This window comes from Bombina bombina, chromosome 6, assembly GCF_027579735.1.
Source record: "Bombina bombina isolate aBomBom1 chromosome 6, aBomBom1.pri, whole genome shotgun sequence".
NCBI classification, from domain to species: domain Eukaryota; kingdom Metazoa; phylum Chordata; class Amphibia; order Anura; family Bombinatoridae; genus Bombina; species Bombina bombina.
The window spans coordinates 923,975,261-923,999,116 of NC_069504.1; the positions used below are offsets into that span (position 1 = coordinate 923,975,261).

At 39.8% G+C, this 23,856-nt stretch overlaps 1 protein-coding gene across 1 annotated transcript in view; it reads right to left on the reverse strand.

The window, feature by feature from the left end:
• DOCK2 (dedicator of cytokinesis 2) overlaps positions 1–23,856 on the reverse strand; it is a 1,640,323-nt gene that overhangs the window by 328,841 nt on the left and 1,287,626 nt on the right. The window contains 2 exon segments of the mRNA XM_053718563.1: positions 15,403–15,443; positions 18,836–18,992. Of these exon segments, the coding sequence (XP_053574538.1) occupies positions 15,403–15,443; positions 18,836–18,992 (198 nt within the window).

The window sequence follows — 23,856 nt, forward strand, 5'->3', positions numbered from 1 at the left end:
ATAGAGTCCAAGGGCCCCATCCACTATTCAGTAATATTTCTGGTGAATGGGCAGTGGACTATTGCACAAGCATTTCAATGTAAAGCTCCGCCACTTAAGAGGTTGTGGTCATATAACTGCTGCTTTACAACTTGCAGAAAGCAGACATGCACAAGTGAGCCTGCAATGCAAGGATGCAAGGGATCCAAAGCAGCAACCACTGCTTAGTACATAGAGATCCCTCTAGTCAAAAAGGATGATCTTCTTGGAGTCATTCTTAAGTAATCGATGACTCCAGACTAGTGATCAGAAGCCATCCTGAAGTATGACCACAGGCCAAAATATTTAAATGAGATGACTCTAGAGGCATTCACTTGCTGTTTATGCTTGTGAAGTAAACAGTAAGGTAATCTGCTAATTTTACCTTCACATGGGGTATGTTTTTCACAGAAAAATAGCTTGCACTTAACTTTTTAGGCAAAAATTATTTTGCACATATTTTTTTGTAATGCATCTTTAAATTCTTGGGTAGCAACTGCTATGTGCCCAGCTGTTTGCAGATCACCTCCTTAACAGCTGACTACAACAGTGCAACTCTCAGCAGGGCCCTCTACCCACTTGATTCCTATAAATGTTACCTTGCAGATCATGCCTAGGTTCATAGCACTACAGAATCTTTTGGTGCTCTTCAAATAACTGATAATAATAATACCTTAAATTATGCTTACCTGATCATTTTCTTTTCTTCAGATGGAAAGAGTCCACAGCTGCATTCATTACTTTTGGGAAATAAGAACCTGGCCACCAGGAGGAGGCAAAGACACCCAGCCAAAGGCTTAAATACTCCTCCCACTTCCCTCATCCCCCAGTCATTCTGCTGAGGAACAAGCAACAGTAGAATAAATACCAGGGTGAAAAGGTGCCAGAAGAATAAAAAATAAGAGACGCCCCACAGAACAAATACGGGTGGGGAGCTGTGGACTCTTTACATCTGAAGAAAAGAAAATTATCAGGTAAGCATAATTTAAGTCCACAGCTGCATTTATTAATTTTGGGAAAACAATACCCAAGCTATAGAGGACACTGAATGCAAAAACGTGAGGGTACAATAGGTGGCCCATTCTGAGGGCAACAGGCCTGAAAAAAACACAACCAAACCAAACCCCGCTTCGTCTGTGCAGGGCAAAAACACTAGAAGGAAAAGGCCCCAAGGACCCTGACCTGCAGATAGTCCGAAGGCCTTACTAGAGACCGCAAAGCAGACTCACTGACCAAAACACTCCTCCAGGAGAACCATCGCCCAGCAGTCGGTCCCCACACAACCCCTACTAGTACAGTACCAAAATCCCCAAAAGAGAGAGGACAAGGCTGAACCAAAGGGATACCCAAAAGGTATAGCAAAATCCAATAACGGAAAAGCCCCCTTCAAAAGAAGGCCAAGTTCACCGAGACCCGAATGAATCCCGAGAACAAGGGGAGACAATGCCCAACCCACAAGGAGCAACTGGGCATCACCAAGGAGAAGAAACCTCTCCCAAATATCGTGCAATAGCACTGAAAAGATAGCAGAAGACAAAGTCCTAAAAATGTCAGAACTCAGAGACTGAGCAAACAGAAAAATTACAAGTAGCAAACTCAGAAGAGAAACATATGAGTCCAGTAACGAGTCCAGTAACATGCTGCCCTCCATAGGAAGACACAGAGAAAACACTCTCCGTAAGGAAAAAGCGGCCAAACAAATTAGCAGATTGCCCAACCTCCAAGGGGGAGGACACACTCCCAGCAATCCAGGCCGCCAGATCTACTCACAGATCCGAAAGGGGAAGAGGCACAGAACCCCTAATAAAAAGGTCCACTGGCACCCCCAAGACCTGAGGATAAACAACAGATCTAAGATCCTACCCCTAGCCGGACCAGCCCAAGCAACGGCAGATCTAAAGTAAGGGAACCGAAAGGAACCCCAAGACCGACCCCCAAAAGGTCGGAAGAATGGACACAGCCACCTCAATCTAAAGACAACTGAGCAGGCGTTAGACACAAGGAGATCTAGCAAGGCCCCCCAACTAAGTCTCAAAGCGGAGTCAGCAGCTCCCCAGATGGAAAGGAACAACTCAAAGAGCAGACCAGTCCCCGAACCAGATAAACATCTGTTGCAACCTCCTGAACACAGGAGAAGCCCCCAAAAAGGGAACCACACCTCTGTAATGAGGATAAAGAGCCCCCTGAAGAGGAGAGCATCAATAAACACCTGCCCAGAAGACAGGAAGTTGTAGGAAGAACCGAGAGGACACAAGGCCACTTCACTAATGAACACAGAAGAACCCCATAAAACACCATTGTGCGAGCACATGTAACAGGCGCAAAAGTGACAGCTGAGCAACTGCAACCCTCCATTTGCTAGGCAGGAAAGCCCACCATCAGGTAACAGTAGTTCGCTGTCCAAGGGGAACCAAATTGTTTGGCACAAGACAAGGCCCAAGGAGCCTCAATAGCGCTCAATAAATCTGGCCAAGTTGTAAAACAGAACAGCCAGAACAAGGGTGAAGCCCACGCACCCCGTAAACTGGAACCCCCAGGCCAGTCCTAGGATCATAAGGTCCGGTAACATCCCACAGCGGGATCCTCAAAGAGAAAATGCTGAGCCAAAGCCTCGACAACCGGAAGATCAGGACAAGAAGCCCAGGCCCCACAAACGTTTGGATTAAACAATCTTCCAGGCACATAAATTCACCATCTGATATAAAAAAACAGACTTCCCAGGGAAAAATCCAGAATAAACCAGATAACAAGAGCAAGAAGCCCTTGCAAGTCCCGACTCAAAGGGAAGATACCACCCCTTGCAGGAGCCCAACACTCCAAAGAGCCAGGGCCATAAAAGGACACTAGAGCTAACAGGCATCTAAGCATCATTAACATGATTATGCTTGAAAGTGCGATTAACACCCCTAAGGGACACAAGGCGTTGCTCATTTTATCAACTTCGAAAGGAGGAAAGGCTGAGTAAACCTCACCGGGAATCGAACTAGCAACCCTCGGGTTGTTACAGTACAGAGTAGCCACAGAGCATTAGAACGCTGAGCCAGCTTTTCAGCTAGCCACAAGCTCCAGACACAAGGGGAACAGAGAGGATAAGTCACCCGAACAGAGCAACATCAACCCTCCACATCACCTAAGATTCAAAGTCAGATGACAGTAAAACATGGGTTTGGATACCACCGAGATGGCAATACTTGAACCCTATGAGTGGAAAACCACTAGGACCTCTTCTATCCCAAGAAGGAGATGCAGAGCATTCCCAACACCGGGGAAGGACCCCTAACTGGAGCCCAAAAAGACCTCACTGTCTAAAGTCCCGAAAAAAGAACAACCAACTCACGAAGGGAATCCAAGTCCCCGAAGGCGACCCATCCACAAGGAGAAACTGACAATCCAAGAAGTCTCAATGAAGAAGAGGACCACTAAAGAAAAAAGTCCAAAAAGGACAATTTCCTAATCAACACCGTCGTGACCAATGGAAAAGAGGCACTAAACCCTTTAATTTTCCCACCACATGGGAAGAAATACTCTAGGTTCCAAGGGTATCAGAAGCAACAGAGAGTGATGCAGTAAAATTCACTGACCCAGTCACCAGGAAAACGGCTATTTAAGACTGAAACAATCTCAAGAGCCGCACAAAATCACAAATCCTCTTGAGAATGCTTAGCAAAAACTTGAAAAACAAACTTAAATAATGTTTATAGCACTCGGCACCCCAACCTGAACAGCAAAGTATATTAGGCGCCACGTGTCTGATAAGCCACAAGACACAAGATCTGAACCAAAGCAGGACCAGCCTGCAACCAGGGTCATAACTGCCAAGCTGGCTAAATCCACCCTCAGAGAGAAAGGAAGGAAAAACAGACAAAGTAACTAACATGTTCCATACAACTTCTGTAGAAGTAAACAGTGAGTATCAATCCCAGAGAAGTTCACACAGGAAACAGTATGAAAAGGAAAAATAAAATTAATCCTAACCAGATAACTAAAATAACAGGCAACCCGAGGGTTAACGCCCAAAAAGAACAGAAGGTCCGCAGGACCAGCCTAAAGGAAACCTTGTCTTCCAACAACACTGGGAAAGATCTCGATAACAAGACTGAAGGAGATTACTTCATCCCCCCATGTCTAACAAGGTGCGCAGTTCGAGGGAGGAGACTGATGAGTCCCATACCCAAGAAGGATAGGGTCCCCAAGCAGCTCAAAACGTGTCTGAGTAAAACATTAAGGCGAGCCTGACTGTAACGAAAGGCACAACACTCAGGCACAGTTACACCCGCAGGGAACTGTGCATGCTCTCCAGAGGCCGAAGGACTTGGGGCAATCGGGCACGAGCACAATCATGAACAAACATCTGGACTTTGCAGACGTGCAAGTGCCAAAAGTATATAAAAGTGAAAATGTGCCACAACTTGGGTTACTTGCAAGTGTAGTAGTAGAAAATGGTAGGGAACTCAACTCCCAGAGGACAGGGCCCCCCGAGGCGGATGGCTCAGCAGTCTCTTGAATCCCCGAGCCCGAGGAACAAGGTGCTCTATGACGGCCTAAAGAACATAACCAACTGACCTGAGTCAATGGGGCCAATTCGCATTCTTCACAGAACGAAGAATCTGAATCAGAATGTTGACCAATCTCAACATCAGTATCCTCCATAACTGGATAAAAGATACCCAAAAATGGACTATATATAAACAATTTGAACGGCACCTGACACCCACAATGGCTGGGGCAATCACTACCTCCTATGTACCAGACACTAGCAGACTAAAATTTCCTTCGCCACACAGTCAGGAATGCGGAAATGGAAGACCAGAACGTAAACATGCCCAGTCACAAGGTGAACTGTACAATCCAACAAAAGCGCGCCCGTCCGTAAGGTCGCGTCACTTCAACAGGTCATTATGTTCTAAGCCACAAGCCCAGTAAACACTACACATAAGCAGATTGAATCACATAACAAACATAATTAAAAAAAACCCTGTTCAGTAGTCCCCCTCAGGAGATATTAACCCTTGATTCCAAGACACTTAAAGGAGTCTCACTGAGACCCTGTAGTTTTCATGTGATTTCGCAGGAACAAATGAGTTACAGTACATTCATGAAGAAGTAAAATGAAACGATCTTACCGGAATCTATGCGATAGAACAGGAACACGGCCCTTCAAGTGTGACGGATAGTAGTCTCGCCTCCACCATGGACCAATTGCTGAGGAGCTGTTAACATGAGTCGGGATGGTTTCACAGAAAGACTCTTCCTGCATCTCCAGACATTTACTTTCATCCAAGTCCTCACTGAGAGACTGACAGAATTACTTAAAACTCCTGTCCCATGTCGAAGAGTACTACCCTCCTTAAGAGACAAATTAAGTTCTGACACTTCTCTGCCAACCTCCTGGGACAAAAGGCAAAGAATGACTGGGGGATGAGGGAAGTGGGAGGAGTATTTGAGCCTTTGGCTGGGGTGTCTTTGCCTCCTCCTTGTGGCCAGGTTCTTATTTCCCAAAAGTAATTAATGCAGCTGTGGACTGAATGAATGTGGAATGAATAATAATAATAAAACTAGGATCACTGCTACACCACAGAAAAACACATATAGAAAAAACTAATTAGGCTTGGTCCATAAGTTAAGTTGGACACATTTTTCATATAATAAAATTAATTTTAAAACAAATACATTTAAAGGCTGTAAAAACGGGCCAGTGTTCCCTCCAGGACTTATTTAATGGGCACACCACCTGGCTGATTTTACTGACCAAATTAGCTAATATTACTTTTTTTTCAAGGTTTGTTGCACAAATTATCATTAAATCAATATAAAATCAATATTTGTTAAATTAAGCAATTCATTTGTGCTTTGGATAGCTTAAGTAACATTTCTAAATAACAAAAAAATTCATAATAATAATTGCAAAGTATTATACTGCCCCCACACGGCTACATCATAACTCCACTCAGCTGGCAAAATGTTGTGGGGAGAACAATGTGTTCCATAAACCTCCTTTTTGCTACTGAATCAATATATATTAAATTTTACACTGTAGTTAACCACAATAATAACAATACAATTATTTAACTTTTATTTTATGTACTATAATATCATACTTACTAAATATAATTTTTTTTTGTTAGATATCATCATCATATAGACACGGCAAATGATTCTATATTTAGTGAAGCAGAGATGTACAGCTGTAAGACTAATATTAGCGTATGTCACATGGTTCCCAACATCAATCTCAGCTCTACCCACAAGTAACTGGCAACAAGCTTGTTTCAACCTTGATGTGAGATCACAGACTTCGCAGGACTTTCACATTTAATTAGTGTGAATTTCAATGCACATAAAAAGGTTTAAAGATTGAAATGGCAAATGTATGTCGTTTCCTATTCTCAATAAGTACAGTCTAATAATTTTATATCAATGAGTGTCTTTAAAGATTTGAAGTCCCTTCCTACCTTTTAACATGAGAAACCAAAATGTATTTGATCCTCCATGTATGCCAAGCTACAATCGCAGAGAGAGCTCAAAAAACCAATTTGTACACAGAACACATATACAGTAGGTATCTGCTAAAAAACTTTTTTTTATTGTATGCTGTAAATGAAACTGCAAATTTACGTTAATTTTATAAAAAATCCATGCAGGCAATTAATACATAAAGTAACAGGCTTTGAGACGGGATAATGATACACTCAAAGGGACCGATTTATCAAAGCGTCAATCTCGGTGCATTCGCTGGAGTCAATACGTTCGCCAGACATCGCTGCTGCAAATCCACATACGACGCCCTTATTTATTAAAAAGTATATCAAAAACACGTGTGTCAGGCTGATTGGACTTCCGGTGGGGGCGGAGCTGCTAGACACGCTGTTGCTGCACAGCTCGGGTGCTCTGGAGAATAGGAGCAAGAAAATCTCCCCCAGCATCTACTTGCCTGCGTGACCCAGAATCGCTGGGGTCCGGTGCAGGCTAATAGGCGGCGTCTACGCCTGTGCAGAGGAAGTTCCGGTACTGGCGGTAAAGCCCGGTGGTGGATACCGCAATCACCTCAGAGGAGCCTTGCAGAGTGGAGAAGAGGGGCGTCAAAGTCGGGTAAGCTGGATCTTTGCCCGTGAAGCGGTCGGACTCACTGTTTGGAATAGCCACTGGTAGGAGGGGGCAGTTTGTCTGTTGAGAGATCAGCGGGCAGCGCTCCCTCCTCGCGGTGAAGAGTGTCTCACCTGGTTGATTGAAAGGTGAGGAGACGCCGACTTACCCCTTTGCGGTTCTTCTCAGGCGGACTGCCAAAAGTTTAATAGTAGCTGGTAAGACATACCGAGCCTATGGGCATATACTCCCCCTACATTGCTGCATCTTATGCTTTGGGGGTTGAGATCTGCATTTAAGCTGAGGCACTGACCTTGTTTTTGTCAAAGGGGTTTTGACCTGAAGTGAGCCAGTGACAAGAAACCCTCATTGATTACCTATATTGCATTTGCTACCTTAGACCTATTCCTACCTGAGTCGCTGGGTAATATCTGGGGGAAGTGCTTTACAACAATGAATATGGGGTATTCTGGTACCTGATACTACAGCATGATGGAGCTGGTTATACCTATCACTGCCCTTATTAACGCATGAAAGTGAATCCTGAGATATAAGGAGAAACAGCATTCTACTTGACTTTTGCTTTGGTTATGCTAACTTTATTTTACTTTCTCGTCTGAGTCATTTGGAGGCCTTTTTGTGCAGCGTACTGGTTGCAGGACTCTGGTATCCTCTGACTCTCTGTTCCCCACTTTACTTGTTCTATGGATTGTTTGCTTATTGCAGACCAAGAGTAAGAAGAAGAAAGAGGAGATAGGAGGGGAGAGGCCGGAGAGGAGAAGGAGAGGAGGAGAAAAAAGATTTAATGTTTATCATGGGACTGCTTAATGTTGGCTAATGTAAATGGATGTTTGCTTGTTTTTTTTTCCATATAGATTTTCCTAGGGGTCTTTACTTCTCTCCTTGTCTAGGTTAGTGTCTAGCTTGAGAGATAATATATTACTCTGTCAAAAATATATTGGTAAAAATTTCTTTAGAGAAAGGGGTTTACTCTATACTAATATTTATCTGCATACTATAATTATTCAATTACACAGGTGCTCGCTTCCCATAACCATAATTGTTAAAGCCAACAGGCCCTAATATCACTGTTAACCTATTTTCTACACATAGCTTAAAAAGCCACAAAAAAAAAAAAAAAAAAAAAAAAAAACACCTTCACAGCTGAAATTGTACTAATAGTTTTTTCTTTTTTTCCATTATTTTTGCTCTCACTCAAAGAGACACTAATCCTCTTTGGATTTGAATACTCAGAAATTACACAGAGTTTGATTTTTTTTTTTTCTTTCTTGGTTTTATTGCACGTGTTATTTCTTTTCCTTTTTTTATTTTTCTCTCGCTGCATTTGCAGCTCTGCACATATTGTTTGTAATCACAGGGCATATGGAAAGATTTGTTATACATACGAAACAGAGTTCCCCCATAATGCCGCCAAAAAGTAAGGACAGAAAGGTTAGGAGTGCATACACCTCATTGGACCCCTCGGTGGAGGGGGGTATGGCCCATCTAGACACAGGTAATTTAGTATTGCAACTAACCAACATATTCACTCCTCAGTTTGATATTATCAAGAAAGAGCTTAGCAGTATATCTACAGACATTGTTTCATTGTCAAATGAGGTTAAGCAATTTGCCTCAAGAATAGGGGAGGCAGAAAATAGGATCTCTGACTTGGAGGACCAGGTTAATATTCAAGATAAACTTATGCAAGACCATGAAGCTAAAATTTCAAGTTTACAATTCCGTCTGGAGGATCTGGAGGATCGCTCCAGGCGGAATAACATTAGAATTATCGGACTCCCCGAATCCCCCGAGTATGAGGATCTTATTAAAGTTACTTCCTTATTACTCCCTAAGGCATTCGGTTTCCCTGAACAACAACTCCCTCTGGCAGTCGAAAGAGCCCATAGAGTTGGATATAGTAGAACAAGTACATCTATGGGTAATAGAAGTAGAATGTCTATTTTCAAACTTCTTAGATATCAGGATAAGGTAGACTTATTAAAAGCATATAGAAAGATAGGGGAATTTGTATTTGAAGGAAACAAGTTGTTGATGTTTCAAGATTTCTCAATAGAAACGTCCACCAAAAGGAAACAAATGATCCCGTTATGCACCAAGATTATTGATAAAGGGTTTAAAGCTTGGGTGGTATACCCTGCAAAGATTGTAATGGAAGAGAATGGTGTTAGGCGAGTTTTTAATAATCCCCAAGAGGCCCATGAGTTTATCAGTACCCTATAGCATCTTAGGAGAATTAATTCTTACCAGAATGATAATTTGTTTTGAACAAGATCGATGTGTTACTTGATTGGTTATATTGTTTTATTTATATCTTGGTTGGATACACTGTTTATTAATATTTTTAAAAGGGGAAAAAAATTTTTTTGGAACTGAATGTTTTTTATTCTAAGTTCAACTACCTCTTAGGTTCAGTATGTCGGTACAGGATGGCAGATGTTTTCTTTTTTTTTACCTATATTGTGTTTGGGTTTTTTTTTTTTTGGTTTTTTTTCTTTTCTCTCTTCTCTCCCCTCCTCCTGCCCTTGGTTATATGCCCAGCCCAAAAGCTATGGAATATTGTCTTATGTTGAGGATTGATGGCATCCAAGATTAATATACTTTCTTGGAACGTGGGGGGCATCACGTCTCCTAGAAAACGTAAGTTAATTATCAAATATCTTGCTAAATTTAATCCTGATCTTGTGATGCTACAGGAAACACACCTTAGTATGGTTGAAGCTGCCAAATTGAAGTGTAAATGGGTAGGTGAATGCGTAGCAGCGTCAGGTGTTAAAAGAAAATCAGGAGTAGCAATATTGTTACATAAAAATTTAGTTTATAATATTTTAAAAACGGAGGCTGATCCAGAGGGAAGATTTTTGATTCTACATATCCAGATTAATAACTAACTTTGTTATATGTAATCTATATGGCCCCAATTCCTTTTCACCGGTTTTTTGGGACAATATTAGAAGCAAACTATTTTTATTCTCAGCAGCTAATTTAATTTTAGGGGGAGATTTCAATATGACATTGTGCCCTATATTGGATAGATTGTCGGCAAAATTTTTTCGTGAAAACGCCAAATTAGCAAAATATTTTAAACTTTTCTGTCACGAATTAAGATTAATTGATATATGGAGATTTAAAAATCCAGAACAACGTAGTTTCACCTGTGAGTCTAAATCCCATATGACATTTTCTAGAATTGATCTATTTTTAATTTCTAAGTCAATTGCTCTTTGCAGATCTGAAGCCAATATCTATGATATTGTCATTTCTGACCATGCAGTAATCTCTTTCACATTGATGGCTATTTCCCCCCCCCAAGATTCCTAATACATCTTTTTTTTTTCCGCGGTATTTGGCTGACAGCCCTAGGTTTGGCAATTGGTTAAAGCAAAGGTGGAAGGATTATGTTACGTTCAATGTGGGGCAATTTAGTAAACCAGAGGTTTTTTGGGAAGCAGCAAAAGCCGTTTTGAGGGGGGAAATTAAACTTTATTTAGCTACGTGGAGGAAGAAAACTTTGGAGCAGGAATTACAATTAGCTGCTCAAGTCAGAAATGCGCTCGGGAAATTCTATAATGACAAGACAAAGGATAACTGGGATAGATACTGTAAATTAAAAAGGGAAAGAGACATCTATTTAAAACAAAGGTCCCAAGAAGAAGAATTAAAAATAAATTACCAATTTAGAGGTCATTATGGGAACTCCGCCAAATTTTTGGCTAGTGTAGTGAAAGTTAGGAAAAGCAAGAACTTAATCTCGGCTATTAAATTTAACAATGTGAAGTATGCTAATACAGAGGATATTAGCCAAGCTTTCTTTAAGGTATTTGAAAAGCTGTACTCAGAATCAGAGGTAAATTTGGATAATGCATCAAATTTTTGGTCCAGTGTGAAACTCCCGGGTGTTACGGAAGAGAATCTGTTAGATCTTAATAGACCTATTTCAGAGGAGGAAGTTTTGGAGGCTATACAATCAGCTAATATTAATAAATCTCCCGGACCAGACTCGATTCCGGTAGAGTTTTACAAAATTTTGAAGGAAGAAATCAAACTATCGCTAGTTAACTTGTTTAATTATTATTTTTCCTCCGGTAAGTCAATGTCTAATTATTTTTCTGCTGCACGCATATCTCTGATTCTTAAGAAAGGTAAGGATCGGGAGGATCCTGGGTCGTATAGACCTATATCTGTACTTAATGCGGATTACAAATTGCTGACGGCTATTGTTTCGACAAGACTGGCTAAATTATTAGATGGGATCATACACCCAGATCAAACTGGATTTATGAAGGACAGGAACTCCCTTAAGAATATCCGTAAAGTTACTACATTTCTTGACTATGCCTGGAACTTAGATCCTAAAAATGAAGAATTTAAGAAGATCAGGGAAGCAGCTATTCTGACAGTAGACGCCGAGAAAGCCTTTGATGCAGTGAATTGGAATTACTTGTTTACGGCTTTAGAGCATTTTGGATTTAAGAATCAGTTTCTTGAATTTGTTAAAAATTTATATAAAAATCTGATTTCCTTTCTCTGCATCAACGGTCACTCTTCTCCGTATATATCACTCAAAAGAGGAACTAGGCAAGGGTGCCCCCTGTCCCCCTTGCTTTTTAACTTGGCGTTGGAACCATTTGCTATTCTATTACGGGATAGGTTGCCAGGAATCCCACTGGGTCCCACTAGACTAAAAACGCTTTTGTATGCCGATGATCTGTTAATATTTCTGGATAAGGCTCAACACTATATTCCTATAGTGTTACAATTATTTAAGGCTTTCTCCTCCTTTTCAGGATATAAAATCAATTTTGATAAGAGCGAACTCCTATGGATACATAAGAACGGTCTTAATTGGGGAGATCATCCTTTTAAAGTAGTTGAGTCCTTTCGGTATTTAGGTATTATCCTTCATAGGAATCCAGCAAATTGGTACAAATTAAATTTCCCACCAGTCTTGTCGAAAATTAAAAATGATCTAGAAAACTGGTCCTCTTTACCAATTTCATTATCTGCAAGAGTCAATTTGATTAAAACTATTATTTTCCCTCGAGTTTTATATCTTCTTCAGAATCTGCCGTTACTAATGACTAATAAAGATATTAGTGATGTACAGTCCTGGCAATCTAAATTTATATGGGGCAATAAAAAGCCTAGGATTAGTCTGAACAGGTTAATGCAGAAACGTTCTCAGGCAGGGCTGGCATTGCCAGATTTTAGGTTATATAATTGGTCCTGTCTAGTTAAATTGGCCTTTGATTGGATTACAGGGATAGATAAATTTGTTTTGGTAGGTTTGGAAACATTTTTGATTTCTCCCTTCTCTCTAAAAGCCATTCTCCACTGTCCGGTAAAAAAATTGCCTTCGAATCTCAATAAATTGATCTCCTTCAAAAACGTTATTATAGCCTGGCATAAAATTTGCCGAGTATTAAAAATTTCTCCATTATTTTCTGAATTTCTCCCGATAATAGGTAATCCCGAATTTATTTCGGGTTTAAACCAGAGAGTGTTTAGATTGTGGGCGGAGGCAGGACTGATATATGTTTACCAGTTATTTGATTCTAATCAGTTATTTTCCTCAGAACTATTATTCCATAAGTTTAATTTACCCCATTCAAATTTATTTGCGTATTTCCAGCTACGTCATTATATATTCTCGCAAAAGTGGAATACAGAGGTGTTTGTGGATTGGATGGATATTAAGAATATAATTAGTCAATTTTCCTTGGGTCGCTCCTCAATATCTTTAATTTATGATATTCTCCTGGCTAAACAGGGAGAACTCAATATGGATAAACTATATAATTACTGGGAGAGACACTTCCCACAATTGGAGGAGAATAGGATAGAGCGCAGCTTCTTAGAGTCAGTAAAATTACAAATCTCTATATCATGGAGAGAAACACATTTAAAACTAGTTAATAATTACTATCTTTCTTCCGATAAAATGGCTAGATTCTTTCCCACCCAAAAGTATGCGTGTTCACGGTGTTCTCTGGATAGGGCTGATATTTTTCATATATTCTGGTCTTGTCCTAAGATTCAACAATATTGGCAAAAGATAAGATATTGGTATAGTAAACACTATAAAGATATGATTCCGTTTGCTGCTGAGGAGATATTTTTTTTAACTAATGCTGATTTACGTCCTAAACGTGTGAAAAAAATATTAAATACTATTATCTTAACTGCAAGACAGTTAATTGTCAAGGGCTGGAAAGACCATACAGCCCCCAGGGTCTCAGAGTTCCTTAAAGAAATTCAGTTTCAAATTCTATTTGAATCTTTTCACACTAAATCTCTGACGGACAGTAGAATCGAAGTCTTTATTATGGATTGGCTTCCGCTAATTATATCTTATCCGCTTCAGGTTCAAAGGCGTATTTTACAGCCTTTTTTAAATACGATAGCTTTTTTAGAATTGGTTATATTAGGACTGTTTCCCCCATAATGGGTATCTGGTCACCGGGAGATTACTACATGAGGGAGAATTTAAGGAATACTTTGGAGAGAAAGGGAGGGGGAGAGAAGGGGAATGGGAAGGGGAGAAGGACAGCGAAAGAAAATAAGATTAAGGGAAATAGCAAAGGAAAGGACCGAGACAAGAGAAAGAAAGAAGTAAAGGAAGGAAGAAGGGAGTTAAGATAGAGACAAGACAATAAATATTAAGGCCGATGGTTACGTGTAATAATGCTGGGAGGCGGAGGAGGGGGGATAAGAAAAGAAAAATATATTTTCTTTTTATCATCTTTATTTTTTATTTTTTTTTCTCTTTCGTTGTTCTTGTTTTTGTTTTCTGTTTGAATGGCAGTTTGAATGGGTCCACCGTTTATCGTATGTGAAAAATTTCCAACAGCATATGCAAATGAATTATATGAGAATATATTGTTAGCTCTCTTTTTTTTTGTGTTCTACAAAATGCTGTATTTAAGGAGAGATCTTTTGTTTAAATCCTATGTTATCTCCTTTTGTTTTTTTTACACCTGACCCTGCGTGGTGTACAAAGGTGTAAATGTATGCAATTATGCTTGCTGTTGGATATATAAATAAAGAATTTAAAAAAAAAAAACAACAAAAAAAAAAAAACACGTGTGTCAAGTATTATTTATTAAAAAGTTTGTAATAAACTTGCGCTTCAAGTATGGAGCGATAAGCATTGGACTGTTGATAAATAAGAGTCATCAATGTTGCGGATATTCTGATTTTAACTTTATATATACCATATCATTACTGTCCATGAACAAACACATTTCTCTAAAGCTAATCTTTTATTTTTCATCTGTTAATATCCAAGAAATAGCTAGATTTATACCTGAACAAACAATAATATCTATATATATATATATATATATATATATATATATATATATATATATATGGTCAGCCTATTTTACTAGTTTGTGGGTTGTTTAGGATTTGAGTATTGCATCAAATTTGGTGCAAAGTATTATGTCAAATTTGGTGAGAAATGCAGTGGCAATTGTATTACATATGTTAAACATGGTGAAATTAGATTGATCAAAAAAAGGAAGTTAGCTATAGTATGTAATGTATTTATTTCATTTTTATCTATATATCTACTAGTCCTGCTGCCAGACAGACATTACCTGTCATTAAAACTACTTTTGAAATGAATCTGTACCTTGAAATTACATGTGATTATAATATTATTATTTAACATATTATTTAGATACTGAATATGCATCTTTGTTGTCTGTGTGATTTAGAAAGAGTAAACAATTGTAATTAACTTTCTAATTTACATAAATATGTAATGAGCTTCATTCTCTTTCAGCATCTAACATAACCTTTCTGGGTTTTCAGATTCCCATTGATTTCTATGGCATTCGCAACCTCAAGGGTGGCGGTTTGAACGATAGGTATGCTGCGGCGGAAAAGACACGATCGTACCTGTTGAATGTTTGATAAATTGGGAAGAGGGTCAAATAGAGTCAAATGTGAATTTGAAATATCTGGAATGACACAAGCATCAATCTGCGTCAGATTGAGATTGCGGGAGCGTATATTACATCACACATTTCAACATTTGACAATGTTGATGGTTTGTTAATTAGGGCGCATTCAATTTGCGTCAAATATGACGTGAAATTCGAGCAGATTCCATTGTATTATTAGTTGAAGCTTTGATAAATCGGCCCCAAAGGCTTAAAAACAAATTACCCTTAGGACTATTTTTTTTACCTATTGGAAATCAGAAGCTAGTGTCACAGCAATAAAATGTCATATTTTTCTAATACAATTTGATCTAAAAAAAAGTTTTCTTACCTAATGTACATTGCTTCACGGTTAATGTCTTTGTAAAAATTCTAAAAAACAAACAAAACATCATTAGTCAGGTAAACATCTGAAAATTGTGCAAAATATTTACAGAAGACAAAAACATAATAGTATGTATAGGCCTAGACTAAGTGAGGAAGACCTGTGGGTAGATTTGTGGGTGTTTATGGGATTAGCCATGATAGGGATGAATTCACTGGCCATTCAGTGGGCAGGGTCTGTACAGTGTCTGTGTTTTTATTATGGGGCATGGGAAGAGCTGAAGCAGTTCATGGGTAGAGTTAGGGTGGTCTCTGTCTTTACTTTGAAAACTGGGGCTTTGCAGGAAAGACAGCAAAGCTCCCAAACTGCAACAATAACACAATATATTTAATGCTGGGAACTCTGGGTAAGGCATGTTTAGCTCATCTATTATTTGATGTTACAAATTTTTATTACATGGCCAAAGTAATAGAAAAACATGGTGACTGATTTAATAATGATGATAACTTCCTAACTTATTTGACTGTAGGTTGTCTTCACATACTGTAACTACTAATGTAAGTTTACAAATATTCTCCTATTATTGTATGCTAAAACATTGTTCTTAGATGAAAATTGTGATGTTTTTTTTTTGTTTTATATATAAACATGTTCAAAACCTTTAAAGGGACAGTAAAGTAAAAAAAAAATATTTCATGATTTAAACAGGGCATGTAATTTTAAACAACTTTCCAATTTACTTTTATTACCAATTTTGCTTTGCTCTCTTGGTATTCTTAGCTGAAAGCTAAATCTAGGAGGTTCATGTGCTAATTTCTTAGACCTTGAAGACTGCCTCTAAGCTGAAAGCATTTTGACATTTTTTCACCACTAGAGGGCGTTAGTTCATGTGTTTCATATAGATAACATTGAGCTCAGGCACGTGAAGTCAGCACTGATTGGCTAAAATGCAAGTCTGTCAAAAGAACTGAAATAAGGGGGCAGTTTGCAGAGGCATAGATACAAGGTAATTACAGAGGTAAAAATTATATTATTATAACTGTGTTGGTTATGCAAAATTGGGGAATTGGTAATAAAGGGATTATCTTCCTTTTTAAAGCAACAACAATTCTGGTGTTTAATGTCCCTTTAACATTAAAGACAGCATATTATCAGCCCTGCAGTGTAGCTTCAAATACAGATTTTCAAGAGGTCAACAACAGGTTAAACCATAATTGTTACTGTCAAAAAGGAGTAAAAACTGTGTGTTAGTAAAACAAACATGTTATGTATAGCTGGCAGAACATAAGCCACATTTGTGTGTTTCCCTCACACAAATGGTTAAAATAATATGTACATGTTGTTAATAGAACAAATAAGGGTTGCAGCCAAAAAGGTGAATTATATGTGAAATGTTTTTAAAAAAGTATGTCAGGGTTGGAACCACAACATAGGGTCGTTTCTGGGTAGACCTTAGGGTGGGGGTTTGTGGAGAGATTGTTTATATACCCAGCAATGCTCTGGTTATAACACATATAGATGCAGAAATGCTGACTTTACATAGGCTGTTCTGCAGAATTCAATCTAACCCATACATAAAATGTTTTTATTTTTTTAAAGATGTAAGGTTGATGTTACCCTCCTCTCTTTATTTCACTGTATTGCAATCACAACTCCACAAAACTTTATTGGAGATTGCAAACAGTACACAGAAAATGTATGTACTACATAGACTATATCAATCAAGTTATGGGCATCTGTCATCTGTACATGTTTGAAGGTTACTGCACTGACTGAAAAATAATATATGCTTTTTCAAAAAGCAATTCTCTCAGAATGAATTAATCTGTTATTTCATAAGCAGTAAAATGAAATTGTAAAAAGAATAGGTTTATAAGAAAGGCAAAATATATAGATACAATAAGAGAGGATGGTAAAGGGGGAGGGGTGGAGGGATAGAGAGAGATAGGTCATGTCTCAACATAATGCTTAAGTATGATCTGAGGAAACCCAAACAGGTCAAAAGTGCTTGAAAAATATGTTCGTGTTTCTGTTTTTTTGTTAGAGAGTGTTCAATAAAACTTGAGTCTAGGAAATATGAGTTTTAATTGCACCTCAGGAAACCATATTCCTCCAATGACTGCAATTCAGTAGTCCTGTCCAACCACATCTGCTTGGATATTATGCATGGGGTTTTCCAATGTCTTGCAATCAGCGACTTAGCCCCGTTAATCCCAATTTGTAATAATATAATATATTTAGGGGGGTAATGCACGTCAAAATGTAAATGAGCCTTTACTCTTTTTTATTAAGATGTTTAGTGGGGTTTTAAAAGTGGGAATAAGGAGACATGCTGTGTGTCATCATGGATATGCCTAATATATTACTTATCCATAAGGGATCATTATTGATCAGTTCCATCCTAGTAACATATGGACTTTCCAAACTATCTAACCCTAATATATTATAATAATGACAAATATGTAGATGGTGACATCTATGATTACAGAAGGTGAGTCATTATCAAATTGGCTATATATATATATATATATATATATATATACACACACACATATATATATATATATATATACACACACATATATATATATATATATATATATATATATATTTTAAAAGTGAATATGTGATTGGGGACTAATATCGATATTATATAGAGAAAAGTCAGCAAAGAGGTAAAATTGTCAGACTCCCTCTTATCAGCTGTAACAGGGGGAAGTTCCCTAAAACCATTAGCAATAGCATAAACTTTGGAGTTCAGTGGTGAATAATAATTTTACTTGTGAAGAACACTGGTGGTTAACTATTATGCCCTTTCACCAGACATCTCAACCTGGAGGCTGCTGCATGGAAGGACCTGTTGTTTGTCTATTAATTCAGCACTTCTTAGTGACTGTGGACCAGATGGATTATTGAGGTTTCAAATTTACTAGAGTGGACGGGTCCTCTGTGGGCCCTGCGTGATTAATACTTTTTGCTGTGTGCAAAACTTTTCCAGGTCCTCTGGTGATTTGTTCACCATTTTTTGGTTGTTCTGGACTACATTTATGCAGAATGGGAATCCCTATCTAGATGAGATTCATAGCTTTAATAGATGCAGTGTGAGGTAGTGCACTTCTTGTCTCTTGACTAATGCGATAGGACTGATGTAATACGAGCCCAACCCGACTAGTGTAAAAAGCTTAACGCTAACTGTGTTTTCGCGATCGTGAAAAAAGATTTACTGCACCATTTGTAATCTAGCTTCTTCTTCTTTGTCCTCCTGCTACAGAAGGAATAGGGAAATAATGTTTGTTTTTAATAGATAAATACTGGTAATATTCAACATCTCTTCAATATACATTATCAGTTATGAAACAGTAAACTATATAAACTTGCTTTTATTATTTTTTCTTACAGGTTTCCTTATCATTGATATTTGGATAAAACATTCACTTACCAGTAAGTTTACTGTGCAGCTCATGCGGTTGTCTTTGCTCTCATCAGTCACCACTGCTCTGTAATCCAATAACCTCTCCACAAGGCCTTTTATCAGGCTCACAAAGCTTTCCATCGCCTTAGAGATATAAAGATGGTCTGCAGAGTAACCAAGCAGTCTGAAAGTACAAGTCAAGCAATAGTAGAACACATGTTAATTATTATTATTATTATACTTTATTATGAAGCGCCAACATATCCTGCAGCACTGTCCATGGGTACAATTAATTTAATTAAAACAATGATATAAAACTTGTAAGAGACAGGACAAAATTTACAAACACATACAGGAGGAATTGAGGGCCCTATTCCCGTGGGAACTTACAATCTAGAAGGATAGGAAGTTGAGAAACATGAGATGAGGACTGCAAAAACATAAATTATGCTTACCAGATAATTTTGTTTCCTTCTGTATGAGGAGAGTCCACGGCTTCATTCCTTACTTGTGGGAAATACTGAACCTGGCCACCAGGATGAGGCAAAGACACCCTAGCCAAAGGCTTAAATACCTCCCCCACTCCCCTCATCCCCCAGTCATTCTGCAGAGGGAACAAGGAACAGTAGGAGAAATATCAGGGTATAAATGGTGCTAGAAGAACAAAACAAAAATGTTGGTCAGCCCAATGGAGAAAACGTGCGGGGGCCGTGGACACGCCTCATACAGAAGGAACGGAAATGATCTGGTAAGCATAATTTATGTTTTCCTTCTTAATATGAGGAGAGTCCATGGTTTCATTCCTTACTTGTGGGAAACATACCCAAGCTCTAGAGGACACTGAATGAAAATGGGAGGGCAAAAAAGGAGAGGCGGACCCTATTCTGAGGGCACCACAGCCTAGAAAACCTTTCTCCCAAAAGATGCTTCAGCCTAAGCAAAAACGTCAAACTTGTAAAATTTTGAAAAGATATGAAAGGAGGACCAGGTGGCTGCCCTACAAATATGCTCCATAGAGGCCTCATTATTGAAGGCCCAAGAGGAAGCCACTGCTCTAGTTGAATGCGCCTTAATCCTCTGAGGAGGCTTATGTCTTGCTGTTTCATATTCTAAGTGGATAATGCTCCTCAACCAAAAAGATAAGGAAGTGGCCGAGGCTTTCTGCCCCTTACGCTTCCCAGAATAGACAACAAACAAAGAAGAAGTCTGTCTAAACTCCTTAGTAGCTTGAATATAGAACTTCAAGGCCCAAACCACATCCAAAGAAGAAGAAGGGTTAGGACACAAGGAAGGAACGATAATCTAATGGCTGATGTTGTGATCTGAAACAACCTTAGGAAGAATACCTAACCCAGTACGAAGAACAGCCTTATCAGCATGGAAAACTAGGTAAGGGGGCTCACATTGCAAGGCAGCCATCTCAGATACTCTGCGTGCCGAAGGAATAGCCAGTAGAAAGAGAACCTTAAAAGACAGTAATTTAATATCAAGTCCGTGCATAGGCTCAAATGGAGCCTCTGCAAAACCTTAAAGGGACAATGAACCCACATTTTTTCTTTCATGATTCAGATAGAGCATGAAATTTTAAGCAACTTTCTAATTTACTCCTATTATGAAATTTTCTTCATTCTCTTGGTATCTTTATTTGAAATGCAAGAATGTAAGTTTAGATGCCGGACCATTTTTGGTGAACAACCAGGGTTGTTCTTGCTGATTGGTGGATAAATTCATCCACCAATAAAAAAGTGCTGTCCACAGTTCTGAACCAAAAAAAGCTTAGATGCCTTCTTTTAAAAATAAAGATAGCAAGAGAACAAAGAAACATTGATAATAGGAGTAAATTAGAAAGTTGCTTAAAATTGCATGTTCTATCTGAAAAAGATGAAAAAATTGAGTTCAGTGTCCCTTTAAGAACAAGATTTAAACTCCAATGAGGAGTGCCAGATCAAAACACAGGCCAAATTCTAGTCAGAGCCTGAACAAAAAACTGGACATCTGGAAGCTCAGCGAGTCTCTTGTGCAGTAAAACAGAAAGGGCTGAAATTTGTCTCTTAGGGGTGCTAGCCGAAAGGTTCTTCTCTAGAACCTCCTAGAGGAAGGAAAGAATCCTGGCAACCCTGACTTTATGTCAGGGAAATCCACGCTCTTCACACCAGAATAAGTAGGTCCTCCACACCTTATGATAGATGCAACAAGTAACTGGCTTATGAGCTAGAATGAGAGTATCAATAACTCTCTCAGAAAAACCTCTCTTGGTTAGGACTAAGCATTCAATCTCCATGCTCTCAGCCTCAAAGAATCTAGATTTTGATGAACAAAAGGACCTTGTTCCAGCAGATCCCTGCAACAAGGTAACCTCCATGGAGGAGATGAGGACATCCCCACCAGATCCGCGAACCACGATGGAGCAATTAGAATCACTGATGTTCGCTCCTGCTTGATGTGGGCCACTACACGAGGTAGACGTGTTAATGGCGGGAAAATGTAGATTGAACCTCTAAGACACTGTTAATGCATCTATTAGTTACATCTGAGGATCCCTGGACCGCAACCCATATCTGGGTAGCTTGGAATTGAGCCGGGACGCCATGAGATCTATCTCCGGTGTACCCCATCTGCTGAAAATCTCTGCAAACACCTCAGGCTGGAGAGACCATTTCCCCGGATGAAAAGATTGTCTACTGAGGAAATCTGCTTCCCAGTTGTCCACACCTGGAATGTGGATCACTGATAGCGAGCAGTTGTGGGCCTCTGCCCATTCCAGAATCCTAGATACTTCCCTCATTGCTAGGGAGCTCCCCGTTCCCCCCAGATGCTTGATGTAAGTCACTGAGGTAATGTTGTCAGATTGGAATCTGATAAACTGGGCTGAACCCAGAAGGGCCAAGCCTTCAGAGCATTGAAGATCGCTCAAAGCTCCAAAATGTTGATCGGGAGGAGTGTTTCCTCTCAAGTCCACAGGCCCTGTGCCTTCTGGTACCCCAAACAGCTCCCTATCCTGTGAGACTCGTGTCCATAGTCACAATCTCCCAGGATGGTCTCAAGAAGGATGTCCCTTGGGACAGGTTATCTGGACAGAGCCACCAGAAGAGTGATTCTCTCGACCGGCTGTCCAGAGAAATCTGTTGAGACAGATCTGAATGACTGCCATTCCACTGTCACAGCAAGCACAGCTGAAGAGGTCTAAGATGGAATCTGGCATGCAGGACACCATGAGTCCAATTACCTCCATATATTGAGCCACAGATGGCTTGAAGGAAGTCTGGAGGGCAAGACTTTGGAAGTTAGCTTATAACGTCTCTGGCAACCCTGACTTTATGTCAGGGAAATCCATGCTCTTCACACCAGAATAAGTAGGTCCTCCACACCTTATGATAGATGCGACAAGTAACCGGCTTATGAGCTAGAATGAGAGTATCAATAACTCTCTCAGAAAAACCTCTCTTGGTTAGGACTAAGCATTCAATCTCCATGCTCTCAGCCTCAAAGAATCTAGATTTTGATGAACAAAAGGACCTTGTTCCAGCAGATCCCTGCAACAAGGTAACCTCCATGGAGGAGATGAGGACATCCCCACCACGATGGAGCAATTAGAATCATTGATGCTCGCTCCTGCTTGATGTGGGCCACTACACGAGGTAGAAGTTTTAATGGTGGGAAAATGTAGATTGAACCTCCAAGACACTGTTAATGCATCTATTAGTTACATCTGAGGATCCCTGGACCTCGACCCATATCTGGGTAGCTTGGAATTGAGCCGGGACGCCATGAGATCTATCTCTGGTGTACCCCATCTGCTGAAAATCTCTTCAAACACCTCAGGCTGGAGAGACCATTCCCCCGGATGAAAAGATTGTCTACTGAGGAAATCCGCTTCCCAGTTGTCCACACCCGGAATGTGGATCGCTGATAGTGAGCAGTTGTGGGCCTCCGCCCATTCCAGAATCCTAGATACTTCCCTCATTGCTAGGGAGCTCCCCGTTCCCCCCAGATGCTTGATGTAAGTCGCTGAGGTTATGTTGTCAGATTGGAATCTGATAAACTGGGCTGAACCCAGAAGGGCCAAGCCTTCAGAGCATTGAAGATCGCTCAAAGCTCCAAAATGTTGATCAGGAGGAGTGTTTCCTCTCAAGTCCACAGGCCCTGTGCCTTCCTGGCTGGCACCCCAAACAGCTCCCTATCCTGTGAGACTTGTGTCCGTAGTCACAATCTCCCAGGATGGTCTCAAGAAGGATGTCCCTTGGGACAGGTGATCTGGACAGAGCCACCAGAAGAGTGATTCTCTCGACCGGCTGTCCAGAGAAATCTGTTGAGACAGATCTGAATGATTGCCATTCCACTGTCACAGCATGCACAGCTGAAGAGGTCTAAGATGGAATCTGGCATGCAGGACACCATGAGTCCAATTACCTCCATATATTGAGCCACAGATGGCTTGAAGGAAGTCTGGAGGGCAAGACTTTGGAAGTTAGCTTTTAACGTCTCTGGTCTGTAACAAATATCCTCATGGATATGGAGTCTATTATTGTACCCAGGAACTCCATAAGAGAATAAGAGAACTCTTTTCTAAGTTTAGCTTCCATCCATAAGATCGAAGAAGAGAAGGTCTTTGGAATGGTCCTCTGCCAGACAACAGGATGGTGCTTGATCCAAAATATTGTCTAAGTACGGTGCCACTGCAATCCTTCTGTTTCTGACCACTGCAAGCAGAGCCCCTAGAACCTTCATAAAAACTCTTGGAGCAGTAGCTAGACCAAACAGAAGTGCAATAAACTGGAAGTGCAGGTAGGCATCCTTCAGGTCTATCGTTGTCATGAATTGTCCATCTTGAATGAGGCGACAGCCAGGAATTTTTATAAGCACTTTAGGTCCAGATTCGGACGAAAAGTACCCTATTTCTTTGGTACCACAAAAAGGTTTGAGTAGTATCCCTGACCTGATAAAGGGAATCTGCCCCTGGGAGGATGAGACTTGAAGCCTATCCTGTATGCCTGAGCGAGGACCTCCAGTTCCCATGGGTCTTGCATGTCCCCAAACCAAGCTTCTGA